This window comes from Indicator indicator, chromosome 1 (assembly GCF_027791375.1).
Source record: "Indicator indicator isolate 239-I01 chromosome 1, UM_Iind_1.1, whole genome shotgun sequence".
NCBI classification, from domain to species: Eukaryota; Metazoa; Chordata; class Aves; order Piciformes; family Indicatoridae; genus Indicator; species Indicator indicator.
The window spans coordinates 113612240-113629180 of NC_072010.1; the positions used below are offsets into that span (position 1 = coordinate 113612240).

At 43.2% G+C, this 16941-nt stretch overlaps 1 protein-coding gene across 3 annotated transcripts in view; it reads right to left on the bottom strand.

The window, feature by feature from the left end:
• Window positions 1-11978: 11978 nt before the first annotated feature.
• RUNX1 (RUNX family transcription factor 1) overlaps window positions 11979-16941 on the bottom strand; it is a 76101-nt gene continuing 71138 nt past the window's right edge. For all 3 annotated transcript variants that reach the window (XM_054381282.1, XM_054381275.1, XM_054381268.1), the window contains one exon: window positions 11979-12472. In XM_054381282.1, coding sequence (XP_054237257.1) covers window positions 11979-12472 — 494 coding nt within the window. The remainder of the gene's footprint in view (window positions 12473-16941) is intronic.

Consider the following 16941-nt stretch of genomic DNA (forward strand, 5'->3'; position numbering starts at 1 on the left):
CTAACCAGTGCTGTGTACAGGGGTACAATGACCTCCCTGCTCCTGCTGGCCAAACTATGCCTGATGCAGGCCAGGATGCCATTGGCTCTCTTGGCTCCCTGGGCACACTGCTGGCTCATGTTCAGGCACCTGTCAACCAGTACCCCCAGGTCCCTTTCCACCTGGCTGCTCTCCAGCCACTCTGACCCCAGCCTGTAAAAAAAAAGCCTTGAGAAGTGTCAAAATTCACCACCCCCAAGGAGGAGACTCAGCAATGAGTGGCTCCCTTTTCATTTATAATCCACAATGGCTAAATGGACACTTGGAAACTTCTTGGCCGTACCACATAATTGTATATATGCTATGGTAAAGTGTGGAAGACTGATTGGTTTAAGACAATTTGCTCTTACAAGCAAGAACACGCACACCTCCCACCCCCCCACAGATGGGAGGGAAAATAACACAAAAAACCCTGGGTTGAGATAAAGAGAGAGTTTAATGGAATGATAATACAGTGTACAATTACCTTAGCCCATTTCACAGTACAACAAAAGCAGAAACAGCATCAGAAGCCATCTTTAACGCAACCCCCTCATTCTCCAATCCCATAGCCAGCCCAGTGGAAAAGACCAACACCCCAAAACCAGAATCTAGAAGCCTCTCATGTTACAATCTGAACTATGAGTCCCATGATACTTTGTTCCAGCCACCACTTTTACTTTAAAGCTGGCGTGATGTCAGCATGGTATCAAATACTTGCCAGCAGATTCAGCTGAACCCATGACACTGATGCATCTTAGCACTTTAAACTCTGATAAGCAGAGGTTGGAGAGTCACACAGAATCACAGAATGCCAGGTTGGAATGGACCCCAAGGATCATCTGGTCCAGCCTTTCTAGGTAATAGTATACTTTACATGAGATGGCCCTGTCAAATTGAGTCTTAAAACTAATAGTCATCTCTAGTCAGACAGTCAGCACTGGAGACATGGCAACAAAGATTGCCCCAAAGACCATTGCTTGAGACATACATGGAGAACAAACATGGCTTTGCAAAGTGACTGTGTACTTGTATCTTCCAAAGCATGCTCCATGATTTTCATATTTTTAGATCCCTTCATTCCTTCCCAATCTCCTGTCCTCTCTGGCTGCTTGCTGTGGTCTGACATAACGTTCTTTGAGGAAAGAGTACAAGCAAACATAAGTGAGAAGCCATTTCTGTCAGGGTGAGGAAGAACACTGGCAGATATTCATTCTGGAGACAGCAGCTGGTGCCAAATACCAGTTCAGCTATAGGTTCCTCATTGAAACAGAGCAGCCTGCCAGTCTTTAAAGTCTCCTATGTTCCAGATTCACTCCTCACATATTGACTTTACTCTCAGGAGAGCTAAGAGAAGTGCAAATCAAAAATGTTGTGTTTTAAGGAGAATTACAGAATCACAGGATGTTAGGGGTTGGAAGAGACCTCTGGAGATCATTGAGTTCAACTCCCCTGCCAGAGCAGGACCATAGAATCTAGCACAGGTCACACAGGAACACATCCAGATGTGTATTGAAAGTCTCCAGAGAAGGAAACTCCTCCACAACCCCTCTGCGGAGCCTGTCCAGTGCTCTGTGACCCTCACAGTGAAGAAGTTCCTCATCATGTTGAGGTGGAACTTTCTGTTGTAGCTTATATCCATTACCCCTTGTCCTATCACAGGGTGCAATGGAGAAGATCCTGTCCCCTCCCTCTTGACCTCCAGCCCTCAGGTATTTAGAAACGTTTATTAAATCCCCTCTCAGTCTTCTCTCTCCAGACTAAGTAGCCCCAGGGCTCTCAGCCTCTCCTCATAGGGCAGTGCTCCAGTCCCTTAATCATCCTGGTAGCTCTCTGTTGGACACTCTCTCAAGTAGATCCTGTCCCTCTTCAACTGGGGAACCCAAAACTGGATGCAATATTCCAGGTGTGGCCTCACCAGGGCAGAGTAGAGGGGGAGGAGAACCTCCCTTGGTCTGCTGGACACACTCCTCTTAATGCACCCCAGGATCCCATTGGCCTTCTTGGCCACAAGGGCACATTGCTGACCCATGGGTAACTTGTTATCCACCAGGACTCCCAGGTCCTTCTCCATGGGGCTGCTCTCTAGCAGATCACCTCCTAACCTGTACTGGTACAGCTTATTATTCCTTCCCAGATGCAGGACTCTGCACTTACCCTTGTTGAACCTCATCAGGTTTCTCTCTGCCCAGCTCTTCAGTCTGTCCAGGTCTTGCTGAATGGCTGCACAGCCTTCAGGCGAATCAGCCAAGCCTCCCAGTTTGTTATCATCAGCAAACTTTCTGAGCAGACACTGTCTGTCTGTCTGTCCCCTCATCAATGTCATTGATGAAGATGTTGAACAGCATCGGACCCAGCACTGATCCCTGGGGATCCCCACTAGTCACAGCTCTCCAGCTGTACTTGGCACAAAGTTAAGGTGCATGCAAGACTTTAGAAAACAGAAAATGTCAATCTTGGCTACAGGACACTGAGGAAGGACACAAATATTTTCCAACAGAAGATACGCTTAAAGATCCAGGGAGGTTAGGAAGAGTATAGGTCCTTACAGAGTTATCTTACTAATCAAGTCAAATTAAGGGGATTACATTTGTAAAGGTAGAACCACAAGGCCAAATATCTGCCCATTTAACACCTTAGGTCTGCAATGTCACCCAGCTGAGCTGATGGGATCACAGTCACAGTCTTGCCAGCACTGAAAATTAGCCAAAATGCTTGTGTAGGAAGAGGTTGCTTTTGGCCACTTGGAAATATTTGTGATGAACTGTGGTACAGCATGCTGACTCACCTCAACCTTGTCACCAGTGCTGCTGATCAGGAGCATTGCCTGCTTCCCACAGAGTGAGGAACCTGGAAGACCTAGGATTCCCAGCAAAGCTGGCAGGCTCCAACCTCTCGCAACTGAGGTTACTTTGCTTTTAGCATTTTCAAAAGGATACTACCAAACATTATTTCAGGACCATGTGGGCAGATGTTTGCCATGTGCTGAAAGTTTTGGAAATATGACTTGCTGTTCCAAAATAGAGCAGCTATTTTCCCTCTCATCTGGACCCAGAATCATAACGGCCATGGGGTGGACATGCTGGAATTTGACTGGTTGTGATCACACAAGCTCCAAATTTACATATGTTGGACTGACATCTCTGGGCTCCCGCTGCTGCAGGAGGCTGGAGAAATATCAGAGATGGGTATGATAGAGGAGGGTGCAGAACAGAAAAAGAAAAGGAGGAGGACAGTTGCTTTTGCCCTCTGCAAATTTAGCTACTGTTTTACACAGCAAAAGTGAAATATGAAATATTCCCCATGTAAATTAACCCATATTACCTTGTTTCAGAGCAACTCTCTATCACAGACCCTTAAGAGAGGAAGGCTGAAGTCTGCCATAGGGGCTTCACACAGGAATTTTACAATTTTGGTGAAAATAAGCTGATTTTCAGTCAATTTCAACAGACTTCCGTGCCTGTAATGCTCATCTCATGCAAAAACATAGTGCAGTTTGATCACTGGGCTCTTTTGAAGAAGGCCACATCAGCAAGCTGGGTGGTTGTTGGTATTAGAGTATCAACAACTGGAGTACCTGGGCTGGGGCCTGTGGCATGGCATTCAGTGCCCCTCAGGCATGCACCTCCTGAGCTGCTAGGGCTGGGAAATCTGCACTCTAATACCTGTGGTGTCCCCACAGGCAGCAACCAGAGCTGCCTCCTGAACTGGGAGGTCTTGGTCCTGAGGGATCCTGGTGTGAAAAAAACAGGGGAATGGGACTAAGCAGCCAGCAGGCATAAACCTGGTGGTCTCATGAAGCACACCCAGATATCAGAGACCTCCTGGGGAACTGAAACTGCAGGCTGCCTTGAATACAGTCTGTCTTCTCTGCTTCCACAGGACGTGTCAGGTGTAGCAGAGTTAATAGTAAGATTGCTGTCTCAGCTTCCCCAGAAAAGCTACAGATGTTCCTGTGTTTGGAGCAGTTGAAAGTTAAACAGCCAGAGGGACTTTTTCCATGTTACAGGAAACAATTCTGCATCAGCAGGGAACAGGTTCTCTCTGACTGTGTTCCTACCCTTAGGAACCAGCATTTTATGAAGCCCACAGATCCGACCTAACCCCCCCTGCTCTGAAAGTAGGATATGTTTTAAATCTGTGTATTAGATTTTCTTTCTAAATTGTTTTATCCTCCTCTTACAAACCCAAACAATTCCCAGACAGTGACTCGTGCTGACTAATCCAGTCTGGGAGACTTCTAGGTGTCCCTGTAACTTAAAACCAGAAAACAAGCTTCCTAATTCAGTAGCTAGACATTCCAATGAAGACCTGTAGGTTCTGTGCTTTTATTTTTTTCTTCTCCTCAGGGTTAAACATGCTTTTATCTACATTGTGCCTCCCTCCCCCAGCAGGCAAAAGTTGAGCTGAACTGTAATTCGGACATTCCTTCCCTCAGATCCTGCCTACGCTAGAAGTTCTGCTCTGCAGGGCATCCCAGTGGCAAAGTTATTGTGAGTCCTCAGAGAAGGTAAACAGTGAAAAAAGGTGCTGTCACCCAGGGGGAAGAGGGGAGTGCCTGAAGTAATAACCAAAGCATGTTCCCAAATCATCTTACAGACCTGTAAGAAGCCCAGTGTTGTAAAAAGATACGGGGCCGTGGATAAATTGTATTTTTGGCCCATTTACAGTGCTGGGCTGAGTCATATTTTAGTCATGTCTGGAAACTACAGTGCCATTAAAAGGTCTTCCAGTATCACAGCAGTTGCAGTGGTGATAGGCTTCTAAGTCAAAAATGCTGTGAACAAAGTCTGTCTCACAGCAGATAATAGAGTTCATTGTTCTGTTCTGTGAACCACACATGCTGCACCAGTAACCAGCATTTCCATGCCTGCTTAGAAAAAGAGGTATCACTTCTGGGCACAGTAAGCGCCCTGCACTACTAACCCAAGCCTGTTGTCTTGTGAGACAAGCCACTGAGGAGAGGGGGAGAAGCCATGTACACCAAAGGTAGCACACCTGTGTTGTCTTTGCAGGACATCTGTGTCGAGGCGTGTGGTGGTATTTAATAAGCTGCTTTGGCTCTGGAGCCTGCTTTATGGCTGTTTCCTCGTTGCGCAAGTCAAACACAGCAGTGTGGGAGAACACCCATGACAATGGCCTTTTTAATTAAAGGTCTTTTGAAGCTGTCAGTCAGGCTGTGAGGTGCAACAAGAAGTCAACAACCTTTTACGTTCACCCTTGCCAGCCCCTCCTCTCACAAACAGCAGCCTCCAGACTTAGTCTTCATCACCTTCTTTGCCCTGTCCTCTTCCTCCTCCTCGAGCAGCCAGAGTGGGGAGGATTTGAGATGGCCTTTCTCAGCTACCAAAAATGGTATCACAGGGCCACCATGAGTGCTCAGGGATCTCAGAGGGCTGCCTTGACTGTGAACTGCCTGCTCCTGAGTGCTCAGCTGCCCCTTTTGCCAAGTGCCCTGAGCAAGGAGGAAGGCTGAAGGGCAGGAGAGGGCAGCTGCCCATATTCACCCTGCAGAAAGTGTGTGCCATCAACTACCATGAAAGCTGGCAGGCTTGGGGCTAGGAGGAACTCAGTGTAGCTGATCTGCACAAATGCCTGAGCTGCTGCTATCAAGAAAGACACAGCCTTTCTCACAAGGACAGGCAGCCTCAGTGGTAGTGGGAGATGTACATCCAGTTAAAATGGCCATGGCAGCCTGACACCTTAATCTCCTCTCCAAAATGAGAACTATTCTAGTGTGTCCCCTACATAGTCTTCAAAATCTAGCAATAAATATTTCTGTTGAGATGCCCTTGTGTGTAATATATCTTGTTTTGCTTTGTCTGGCACTATTTGTAGCTTTTTTTTTCTGCTGGGTTAAAGTAAGAAACAAAATAAATACGTGCTCTATTTCATCATTCACCTCTTAAAGAAGAGCTCTTGGGTTTCACAGAGTAAGGAGAAGAGTATGTAGGGTAGACCTCTGCAAAAAATGCAAGTGCAGTATTGTTAGGATAACATGGAATTGTGCCATTCCATGAAATGTCAGATGGTCATACTGAGCAGGGTAACCAGCAACCACATCAGAGGTGTTACTGTTTCTAACCTCAGTTCAGCAGCTGTTTCCTCCTCGTGTCTTGGCCCTGACTTTAAAAAGATATGAAGAGGTGGAGTGTTACCTGACAGGTGCTCACAAAAGAAAAATACACCTTCAATAATTTGTTTTGTAGTTTGTTTTTCACTACATTGAGACCAGCAGAGGAAAGTTAATGCTTGTATATATACATTATTGCATAGAAGGATACTACTGAGTGCAATATGTTGTGTAGGATATATGTAAGATTTTTAATATATATATATATATTCCTGTGCATGGGTACCGAGGCTTTCGGAATGAATTTTCAGTATTGACTATGTTCCTTTTTTTCTCATCTGGAAAGCTTGGTTCTCTCATATTAATGTTTCATTAACCCTACTGTTTCATTATTTATTTAAAGAGAAAAACAACCAATATCTCATAAGTAATATGACCTCAAACTCTCTGTTTTGGTGCTCCTGAAGTAAGAGTCAACGCATCAATATCAAAAAGGATCAGGTCCAAGAAACAAAAGATTAAGAGAGAAATATAAGAGCTGTAGACAACGTTGAAATATTGAAATGCAATCGAGAATCCAGAGATATGATGCAATTATTAGGCTTCTGCATCTGCAAGTCTTATTTCAGTCCAATTTTGATGGTCCTATTGGACTGCAGGCCTTTTACCAGGTTGCTCCACAGTGGGAAAATGCCCTTTTTTTTTTTTGTTAACAAAGAAACAAGTAATTTATTTTAACAAAAGTACGGAAACATATTTTTGATGTTGTGAGCAATGTATGGTCAGTATCCTTTTCCTGATGGTTACTTTTTCTCTGGGAGAATTGTTTTCTCTCTGATGAAAGAATACACCAGGCCAATGTGCATACTTGTCAAACATTTTATTTGTCATTCACACTAATTATGATATTGAATTTACAGAGGAAACTGTGGTACAAAGAAAGAAAGAAAGAAAAAGAAAGAAAGAAAGGAAGGAAGAAAGGTCTTCATTAGAACTAACGCAGCAGTCCAGCTGCTCTGTGTGCTAGTCGTAATGAGTTCTCCTGTGGCGCTGGACACAGCCATCCCTATGTACAGCAAGAGTCTACTCTGACGTGGTGTCTAGAGACTTCCTGTAGTGGGGAAAAAAAATCTTCTCTATTGTTTTTTCCTATCTTGTTCCAAAACACAGCACCCCTCCGCTCCCACCACCCCTCCTCAAAGGAAAAAAAAAAAAAAGAAAAGTAAAGACAAATCCTCTCCTATCATAAACCAAAAAAGCAAACTCCCAGTTTCCCCTTCTGGAAATGTTCAGCATTACAGTGGCAAGGGAAAATGTGACTGTTGCAGGATGCTGCAGCATCGGTTTTGTAAACATAGCCAGTAAATGCTGAACAAATACACTTTGATGCCATAATGATAGGAGTGCGTCTCATGCTGTGTCTTCCCCTCAGAGTTGCCATAGGGCCACCTCATAGGGAAAGTTTAGGTTTTGTTTTAAAGAGAGATGTAACTGTCAAACCCAAAATACCACAAATAACCCAGAGTTTTTGCTCATTCATTTCTCCCCTACCACAAAAAAGTGAAGACTGTGGAATAGAGACCATGCTATAACTGTTTACAAAAGTGAATAAAATGTAGTTAATCTTGAAGCCTAAAATAACTAATTCAGAACAAAACAGGTCTCACTACAGTATTTAAGCAAACACAAAGGTAAGATCATTAAAAACACAGAAAAATGGAAAAAAAAAGGCAGAGTAATTACAAGCACTAAATATTTTGCTATGAAGCTTTTGAAATCTATTTACATACATAAATACAAGTAACATTGTTGATGCAACCCTTTTAGGACAAGGAAGAAAAATGCCAAGTGATCGGTACTGACCAAGCCAGGTTAACAAAATTAAAATACAAAAAACGTTATGATGCAGGAAAACAAGCAATTGTTTTGCTCAAATAGAAAAATGATCCACTTCTCCTCAATCTTCAAACACATCAATGGAAAAGGTCACCCAGAAAGCAGTGATGAATGTTTCAAGAGCACAGGCAATTCAGAACACTGACAAAGACTGTGGGCCATCTGGAGGAAAGAATTTTTCTCCTTTCCAGCAGGTAATTTGATATAATTCTACAAGTCAAACCCTTTGCGGCAAGGATGCACTCTGCATCCACCTCCCCCTTGCACTAAAACTCCTGTACATCACCCTGGAAGTGTAACAGGAACTCTTGAAGTGAGCATAAATGTTGTTTGAGAGGAGAGTACTGGGCCTTAGAGCAAATGAGAGCCAGGCGCTATGTTTACTTTGAAGTTGTTATGGCTTTGTCTGGACGAGTTGTGTCTTGTGAAAGGAACACACAGGCTGACAGTAAGGACTGCCATTAACTCTATTTTGGTAGGAAGAAGTGTCTAAGGCACTCTGCCGACTGCAACTTGTGAACAGAAACAGTAGTGCTTTTTTGATTCCATTCAGCTACTGGGATGATAAAACTATATGTATGTTTATATTTATACATGTATATAAATATATACTCATATACTGTAACTTGGAAACGTGAATGGGGAAAATGTTTTATCCAAAAGTCCTCTTCCTGCCTGCTAAGTGCTTTTAAGATATGAGAGAAACGACATCTTTACAAGCTTGAAGATCTTTGCTGTCCTTAGGACATGGGATGGCTACAAAAATATAGATTTGTGTAAACTGTGGTTTCTCATAAGCACTTGTGTGTCTACACTGAAACCCACAGTGATTAATCAGACTAATTAGGAGGGCTAATGAACCTAGCTTTTCCTTTGTAAAGAAGATGCTGGTTTGTGCTGTGCTGGATGTATGCAGAGAAGTTAGACTCAAAAGTTTAGTAGCTGGCAATGACCACAGGTGAGACCCTAGGAAATCCCAAAGGTTTGTTAGATGTCATTAAAGATACAGGGTAAGTGTGGTGATAAGGCCTGCAGTTTCTCATCTTGTTCACACCAGGGAGAGTAAAATTGAATTTCACCTTTGAGACAACTGTAAAGAAAGTAGATGTGTAGACATAAGAAATGGTCAATGCAGTGTCTTCAGGCCATGAGATGCCAACTCCCCATTCTGGTGAATCCCTGACCTTTCAGTCTCAATAGTGGGCAGTGCAGTATTACAGCCTAAAAGGGACAAAAAGCTTTAGCAGAAAGCAGACAGTGGCAACAGACAGGCCTGGGAACATACTAACCACATCAACCTCTCTTCTGCGGCTGGCCTGAAGTCACCCAGCCACAGCAGCCCTGCCCTGTGTGGGGAGGCATATGGCTGCTCTGAGGTCTTCCCTCCCTCACTTCTGGGTTCATGTTGACAGTACTATGCACTTGGGTGGTCCAGTCACAAGGCAGGTGTGAGAGCTGTAGTAAATGATGGTTTTATTTACACATGACAGAGAATGTGTAAGATGGAGTCTGTTACATAGTTACTGTTTAGTGATGAAGGACTTTTCTTTTTTAGGCTACTGAAGAGATGACATACCAACTATATAAATGTCACAGCAGGCAGGATCTCTGTATTTCTGCATTCAGGAGGGTCTCCAGAGTCACAAAATGTATTTTTATTGGTTCTGATAATTTGGATGTTTTCTTCATTTTTGATCAGAGTACACTCTAGAAAGTTATACAGAATATTATACTAAATGAAAAGCATAAGGCTACGAATGTATTTTAAGTGAAACGTTTTGAACTTTTCCTGAGTCTCTTGAAACATTCCCTGTTTTCTGCACAAAAATGACCTTATTGACAATGTAAATTCTTCAATTTGTAACTTTTCAATACCAAAGTGCTACTGCATCTGACTTAAACAAAGAAGCAAAATCATATAAAAACAAAGAAAACTTGAAAAACAATGGTTTTAAATAAGTCCAGCTGTTTTGCTGCCTGCAGCCAAGGATCTTTTTAATTTGAATCCTTTAAATTCTTTTTTAAACATCAAACACTGATCTGAAGTCCTGCTTTCAAATACTCTCTGAGTTGACCTGCAATTGTTTCACTCATTTAAGAGGTACATTAAATAATAATCAGCTAATTTGGAACACACACACGTGTCAACATCAGCAGTTTGTAAGTAATGAGTAGTACAACAACTGCATCCAGACCAAACTCTCAAATAAAAATAGTGCCATAAACTTTACAGTGACATCTGCTATGTTTGTGCTGGTAACGATGGGCAGCAATGAAGACTGTTATTAAATATACTGTTAGTATAAACCCTGCATATTTGCCACAGGGCAGAATATTGAATGCACCAATTTTAAACACCCTTCCTCTTCCCTCAGAATATGGTGATAGAAGCACTGTTAAAGCCTCTTCTTTGCTAGCCTACTTTTCTGTTCAGTTTGAGTTACTTTGTGATGCATGAACTGATCTATTTTCCAGCACACTGGATCGTGGCTTTTGTACTGTGCAGAAATCTTGGCTCTGCTGAGGTGGGAGCAAATCTCACATCGATTCCATCAGAGCCAGGACTTCACCCTTGCCATGCTGGGTGTTGGCTTTCACTTTTGACTAGGAGGCCTCCACCAGTGCTATTAGGAAGCCCAGGACAAGCTTGGTAGTAGAATGAGGCCATATGGGGATGTATTTAGTCAGAGGACATTGAGCCTGCCTTATAAAATATGTACATCCTGATTACTGATCCTGAGGGTCACCATTGGTGACAAAGGGGAAGTGAGGAAGGAGAAAAGATATATGACCCCACTGAGTGGGAAGGCACAGAAAGTCACAGGGATTTTGGTGCCTACATCATTTCAGTAGGAGTTTGGCACCTAAATGCCTTTGAGGATCTGAGCATGGTTAGCTGAATCAAATGACAGTGAGATAATTGTAAACAATATTGCTAGGTAATTGGGAGCTCACTGTACCCATCGTTATTCCAGCCTTATTCAATGTGATAAATTTGACTTTGGCTGCTAGGAAAAAAGGCAATTGCTGATCTTTTTCAATATAGGCATATTTAAATAATAATAGTATCAACAAATAAGAAAAGTCTAAATATCAAGCATAAATATCAATGAATTCATCAAAGTAGTACAGTAGTTGAAAATGACCCAAGGCTGTAGCCGTTGTATTTAAAAAAAAAAAGTCCAAGAGAAAAAAGTTAAATTAAGTCATTGAAAAGGGGGCTGATTCTTTCAGCTGACAAAGCAAGAAAGAAGCAAGCATGATTTAAACAAACAAAAAAAAGAGCAAATATTTTTTTTCTTTTGCAATTTATAAGGTGCCAAGAGAAATAAACAATTTAGATGCAAAGCAGGATGAGCTGCATCCTAAAAAAATCCCTCAAAACCAAACCCAAAACAAAACAATAAAAAAACCCCTAGCAATAAAAATTTCCATATTCTTTGGAATATACAATATGGTTTAAAAAAAAAAAAAGAAAGAAAGAATGAAGTCCAACATATAAAACCTCTCATTCACAGCATTGCTAAAACAGAAGCGTTCACAGTTTCCCTCTGGGAATCTTCCTATACTTCCTTACAGTTAATATGTCCATAAGATGCAGTAAACTCACAAAGATTTTTGTAGGTTTTAAGTCTTAAAAATAGAACTGAACTGAAACTCTCTTAAGGGCTGTGGAGACCTTCAAGCCCAGGCATGTTAGAAAGCCACAGGCCTGAAAACAGACTGGGTACCTTTCTACCCACCCTTGCTACCTCTGGACCACCAACCCTGGCATCCTCCTTTCCAGAAGCTCAGCCCCATTAAAGGATGCTTTGCTGGAGCAATGTTGCTTCACCAGGGGCTACTACATGCCACTTCTGAAGGATTTGCTTCTGAAAGTGATGTATGAAAGTGGCAGGGCCCATAAGCAAGACAGGTGTTTATGGGATACCTATGGGCACCAGGCAATGGAAAGCATGTTAGTCCTGACCCATAACTACTTAAAATTCATTCAGTATGGTCGCCACACTGCTTCCTCTAGCCTTGCCGTGGTCACCATGTTAGTGGGGGAGTTACTGTGGCTCCCTTCTGCCTCAACCACCTCACTTTGGTTGGGAAGGTTGGGGTTGAGGAGCGTTGATCCCGTGGAGGCATTGGTGCAGGGTGGGTGGATGCGTGGCGGGGACCGGTCTCCCCCTGAGATCATGGAGAACTGATAGGACCCGGCAGAGGTTCCGTAGTAGAGGTGGTAGGAGGGCGAGGTGGTCTGGAACGGGCTGCCCTGTGCCTGCGACGAGCCAGGGTAGGGAGGTGGGAGGTAAGTGTGGTATCTCGTGGCTGTGGACATGGCAGACATACCAATTCCTATCCCTGAACTGACAGGTGTCGGCGTGTAGGTGAATGCTCCTGGGTAGTGCATCCGAGGGTCAGAGATGGAGGGTAGCGCGGAGAAGGAGCGGTCAATTCCCACTCGGGGGTCACTGAAAGCAGTCAAGTCAGAAGCACCTGGGTGGGGGGTAAAGAATAAAGAGAACTGTTGAGCTGGCAAAATGCAGATTTACCTGTTTGAGGTGATAACCAACATCCAAACTCTGGTCTACGGTTAACTAAAGTGGCCACAACAGAGCTTTGCCCCACCTGCTCTCTAATGCAGTCATAGATCTGGACAGTTAAGATTCATTTCAGTAAAGCAGCAATTAAACAGGAGTGCCAAGTTCTCACTCTGTTTTGTATGTGTATGTGTCCACTCTTAGAGATCTTACCGTACATGCTGTTATTTACACTGCCGGAGTGTCCCTGTCCTCAAGGGGCAGGTGGGGAAGAGGGACACAGATCTCAAATTCCTTGCTCAGCATCATTTGACTCACTAGGGACATTGACATCGATGGGACCTGTACATTTTCCAGCTTCTGAGTAATCTCTCCTTGCACCCAGTTTTATTTGCCAACTCAAATGGGAAGCTCCATGGAGCAGAAATTGTCCTTCAGATACACAAATGTGCACAGGTGGGGTTTACACATTTAGAATCACAGTCCCCATCGAGTCTTAAGTCAAGATAAATCAGGTTCGCTTAATGTCTCTGTGTTTGGGTCCTCATTTCATGTCTACATAATTGGTACAGCTCTGAAAATCCTGGCTCTAATGGGTATGTAAAGAAGGACAATAATAGTATTGCCTTGTTAAAGTCAAAGGATATATCTGAGGGTTGGCTTTTTTTTTTTCCTTTCATGTATGCTAGAACCCTTTCTCATCCTACTAAGTGAGATGTTTTATGGGACAGTCAAATTCTGCTCTGCTTTGTCTGACATCAGTGGAAGTATGCCCAGTCCTGCTGTCTCCTTCCCTGGTGTGCAAGGATTTAAACAAGAGGAGCAGATAATGGCCTCTTTACGAAGGATCTTCATCATGACTCAGATTAATGGAAGGTGTCAGTCCCTAGACTTGGCAGCTATGCATGCTTAAAATAACAAAAATAATAATTAACAAAAAAATCTTTCCAGAAGATTTCTTCTGTCAGACAAGGCGTGGAGTCTGCAGAAGAGGAGCCATGTGCTGAAGGAAATACTCATGAGAAGAAGCAGAGAGAAAACAAAGTTCTTGGCTCTGACCAGATTTAAAGCTAGAGCAGACACACTTTAGTGCTAAGTTCTGAAAGCTCCTCAATGATACAGCCAGCACACTTTGATGGATTTCTCTAAGTTTCTTAGAAAAGCTCTGATGCATTCTGCATGTTTCAGTTTTGAGTTTGCCTTCCATTTTTTCCTGGAAGATAAAAGAGACCCCTGAACATATTTCCTTCCCCTAGACCCCAGCACCTTTAGGTTTAACATGACAAGATACACCATGGTATGGAATGGCAGGAGCTTCACAGAGTAGCTAAGATTGAAGATGGCATTTGGCAACCTGTCAGATTTTAAATGGTACTTCCACACCTCATTCCTGAGGAAGAAATCAAACTTGTTGAAACTTCCTGGACACAACACTTAGCAGATGAGGGTTTCTTCTGCCCAGTTTGGCAAAAAGAATAACAAGACTTAATGTCAGTATGTTTCAAGCATGTCCTGTGTCTTTGCTTTTTCTTTTGAGTCTTTAGGTGCTAGGGCTTAACAAAACCCCTCAAATTTGCTCCTTGTTCTGACAAGGAAAAATTTCGTAGAGAGACAGCAAGTATATGTGATAGTAATGGGACTGGAGAGAAAATACTGTGAAAGATTTTTCTAGGAATATTAAATGACATTTTACACAGAACTAACATATTGGAAGTATTATAAAAATTACTTAGAATGTGTAAAAATGAGCCCCCTTGTACAGAATTAAGACAGGAAAGAGAATGCTGACAAAGATACTCTGGGTTCCTTCACAAATGGAGAAAGTACACCTGACCCAAGGTAAAGCACTCTGACCATGGGCACTAAAAGCACTGACAAGCCCTAGTGCTGGTGCTCTACCTCCATGCTCACCACATGCCACAAAAAAAAAAAAAAAAAAAAGCAGCACAGCATGCAGTTACTCCATGCACACGTGGCTCTCTTCCGCTAGCCTGTGCCCTCCACCATGGAAGCCTTCAGTGCTTGTGCCACACACAGCACAATAAGAGCCCTGGTGCACAATGACAACATTTGGGTGCTACAGCAGTGCAAAAAATATCACATTTCAATACTTGAGTGCATTCACTCATTTCAGTGCAACCTCAGTTGTCACACTGGTGAAGGTAAAATGTGATTAAGCATCCATTCAACCTGAGTCACTTATCCACACCTCTAAGTACACATGCATCAGGCACCCCTGTATAGGGTTTGAAAATCAAAATAGCTGGCAAATTTGGATTACAAGCAATTTTATCAATAAAAAATTACTTTTCTAAGTAAAAAAAAAATTATTAAATAGTTTGTTTTACTTAAAATTTTCTGGTTGCTATGAAGAAGATAATTTTTAATCTCTATTTTCTCCATTTCTGCATTTTGCCAGTGGAAAGGAGTGAAAAGGGAGAGGAAACACAAGGGAGAAAGTAAAAAGGATTTTTTCATTTTAAATGAAGATTGTGTCAATGAGAAATGGGAATTTTTAGACTATTTTTAAACTGAGAAATTTCTTTCTTTTTTTTTTCTTTTCTTTTTTCTTTTTTGTCCCTTCTGGAAGGTTTCCTGTATTCTTAGCTATGTCTAAGATTTAATTAGCAACCAGACCTAACAAATACTTAGGTTTTGGTGAACATTGTCCCTGTGACTCTTTCAAAGAAGGCTGTACATGACAATAGGATAGGCTGGAGCATATTCAAAGGTTCTTTCTGACCTTAGAAGTCCTGAGTATTCAAATGAAAGCAATATGTGGGCCAAAAGAGCTATTTTTGGAAAAGTCATGTGTAAATTTGTATTACATGGCTCTCATTCATTTTAAGAAAATTCCTGCTATTGAACACACACACACACACACACACACACACAGATACTGGTTTAATATATGTGGTTTGGAGTCAGCAAACCAGGGGGGGAGCTTTCACTTCCATGCTACGTTTTTATGCTGGCTTGTAAAGCTCTGCAGTACAGTTTGATGAAGACGTAACAAGACAATCTAGTGCAACACATAAAACGTCAACCCCCACCATCCTGCAGTCACTGTGTCCACCCGTAAGCTGCTCTGCTCTGGTCTGAATTTACAGTAAGGGAAGGAAGTAGAACTGAAATATCTGTGGCATTCCTTTATTGGTAGATATGATTGCTCTTCAGCACTCCAAACTCTTTTTATAGTCCCATACATCTTCAAAGTGCTGCTTTTTCCTCTGTTTTGTCTTGGTTTTTTACAATGATACCTTGGGCTCTAAACCATATTTCTCTTTACTCTTTGCACAAATCCCAGCAAAGCACTGGAGAAGACTTGCTGCAGACGGCCTGCAATAGGCTTCTTTGTAACTGGACTGCAGCAGCACCCTAGGACATTGAATCATAGAATCATAGAATCATAGTATCAACAAGGTTGGAAAAGACCTCAGAGATCATCAAGTCCAACCTATCACCCAGCACTTCATGACTAACTAAACCATGGCTCCAAGTGCCACGTCCAATCCTTTTTTGAACACCTCAAGGGACAGTGACTCCACCACCTCCCTGGGCAGCACATTCCAATGGCAGATCACTCTTTGTGTGAAGAACTTTCTCCTCACCATGAGCTTAAGCTTCCCCTGCCAGCTTGAGACTGTCCTCTTGTTCTGTTGCTGGTTGCCTGGGAGAAGAGACCAAGCCCCACCTGTCTACAACCTCCTTTCAGGTAGTTGTAGACAGCAATGAGGTCTCCCCTGAGCCTCCTCTTCTCCAGGCTAAACAGTCCCAGCTCCTTCAGCCTCTCCTCATAGGGCTTGTGCTCGAGGCCTCTCCCCAGCCTCGTTGCCCTTCTCTGGACACGTTCAAGTGTCTCAATACCCTTCTTAAATTGAGGAGCCCAGAACTGGACACAGTACTCAAGGTGTAGCCTAACCAGTGCTGTGTACAGGGGCACAATGACTTCCCTGCTCCTGCTGGCCACACTATTTCTGATGCAGGCCAGGATGCCATTGGCCTTCTTGGCCACCTGGGCACACTGCTGGCTCATGTTCAGCTGCTGTCAATCAGTACCCCCAGGTCCCTTTCTGCCTGGCTGCTCTCCAGCCACTCTGACCCCATCCTGTAGCTCTGCATGGGGTTGTTGTGGCCAAAGTGCAGCACCCAGCACTTGACTTGTTAAATGCCATCATGTTGGACTCTGCCCATCTGTCCAGCCTGGCAAGGTCTCTCTGGAGAGCCCTTCTACCCTCTAACCGATCAACACCTGCTCCCAACTTGGTGTTGTCTGCAAACCTACTAAAGGTGGACTCAATCCCCTCATCCAGATCATCAATAAGGATATTGAACAGGATTGGGCCCAACACTGATCCCTGGGGGATGCCACTAGTGACTGGCTGCCAGCTGGATGTGGCACCATTCACCACCACAGTCTGCACT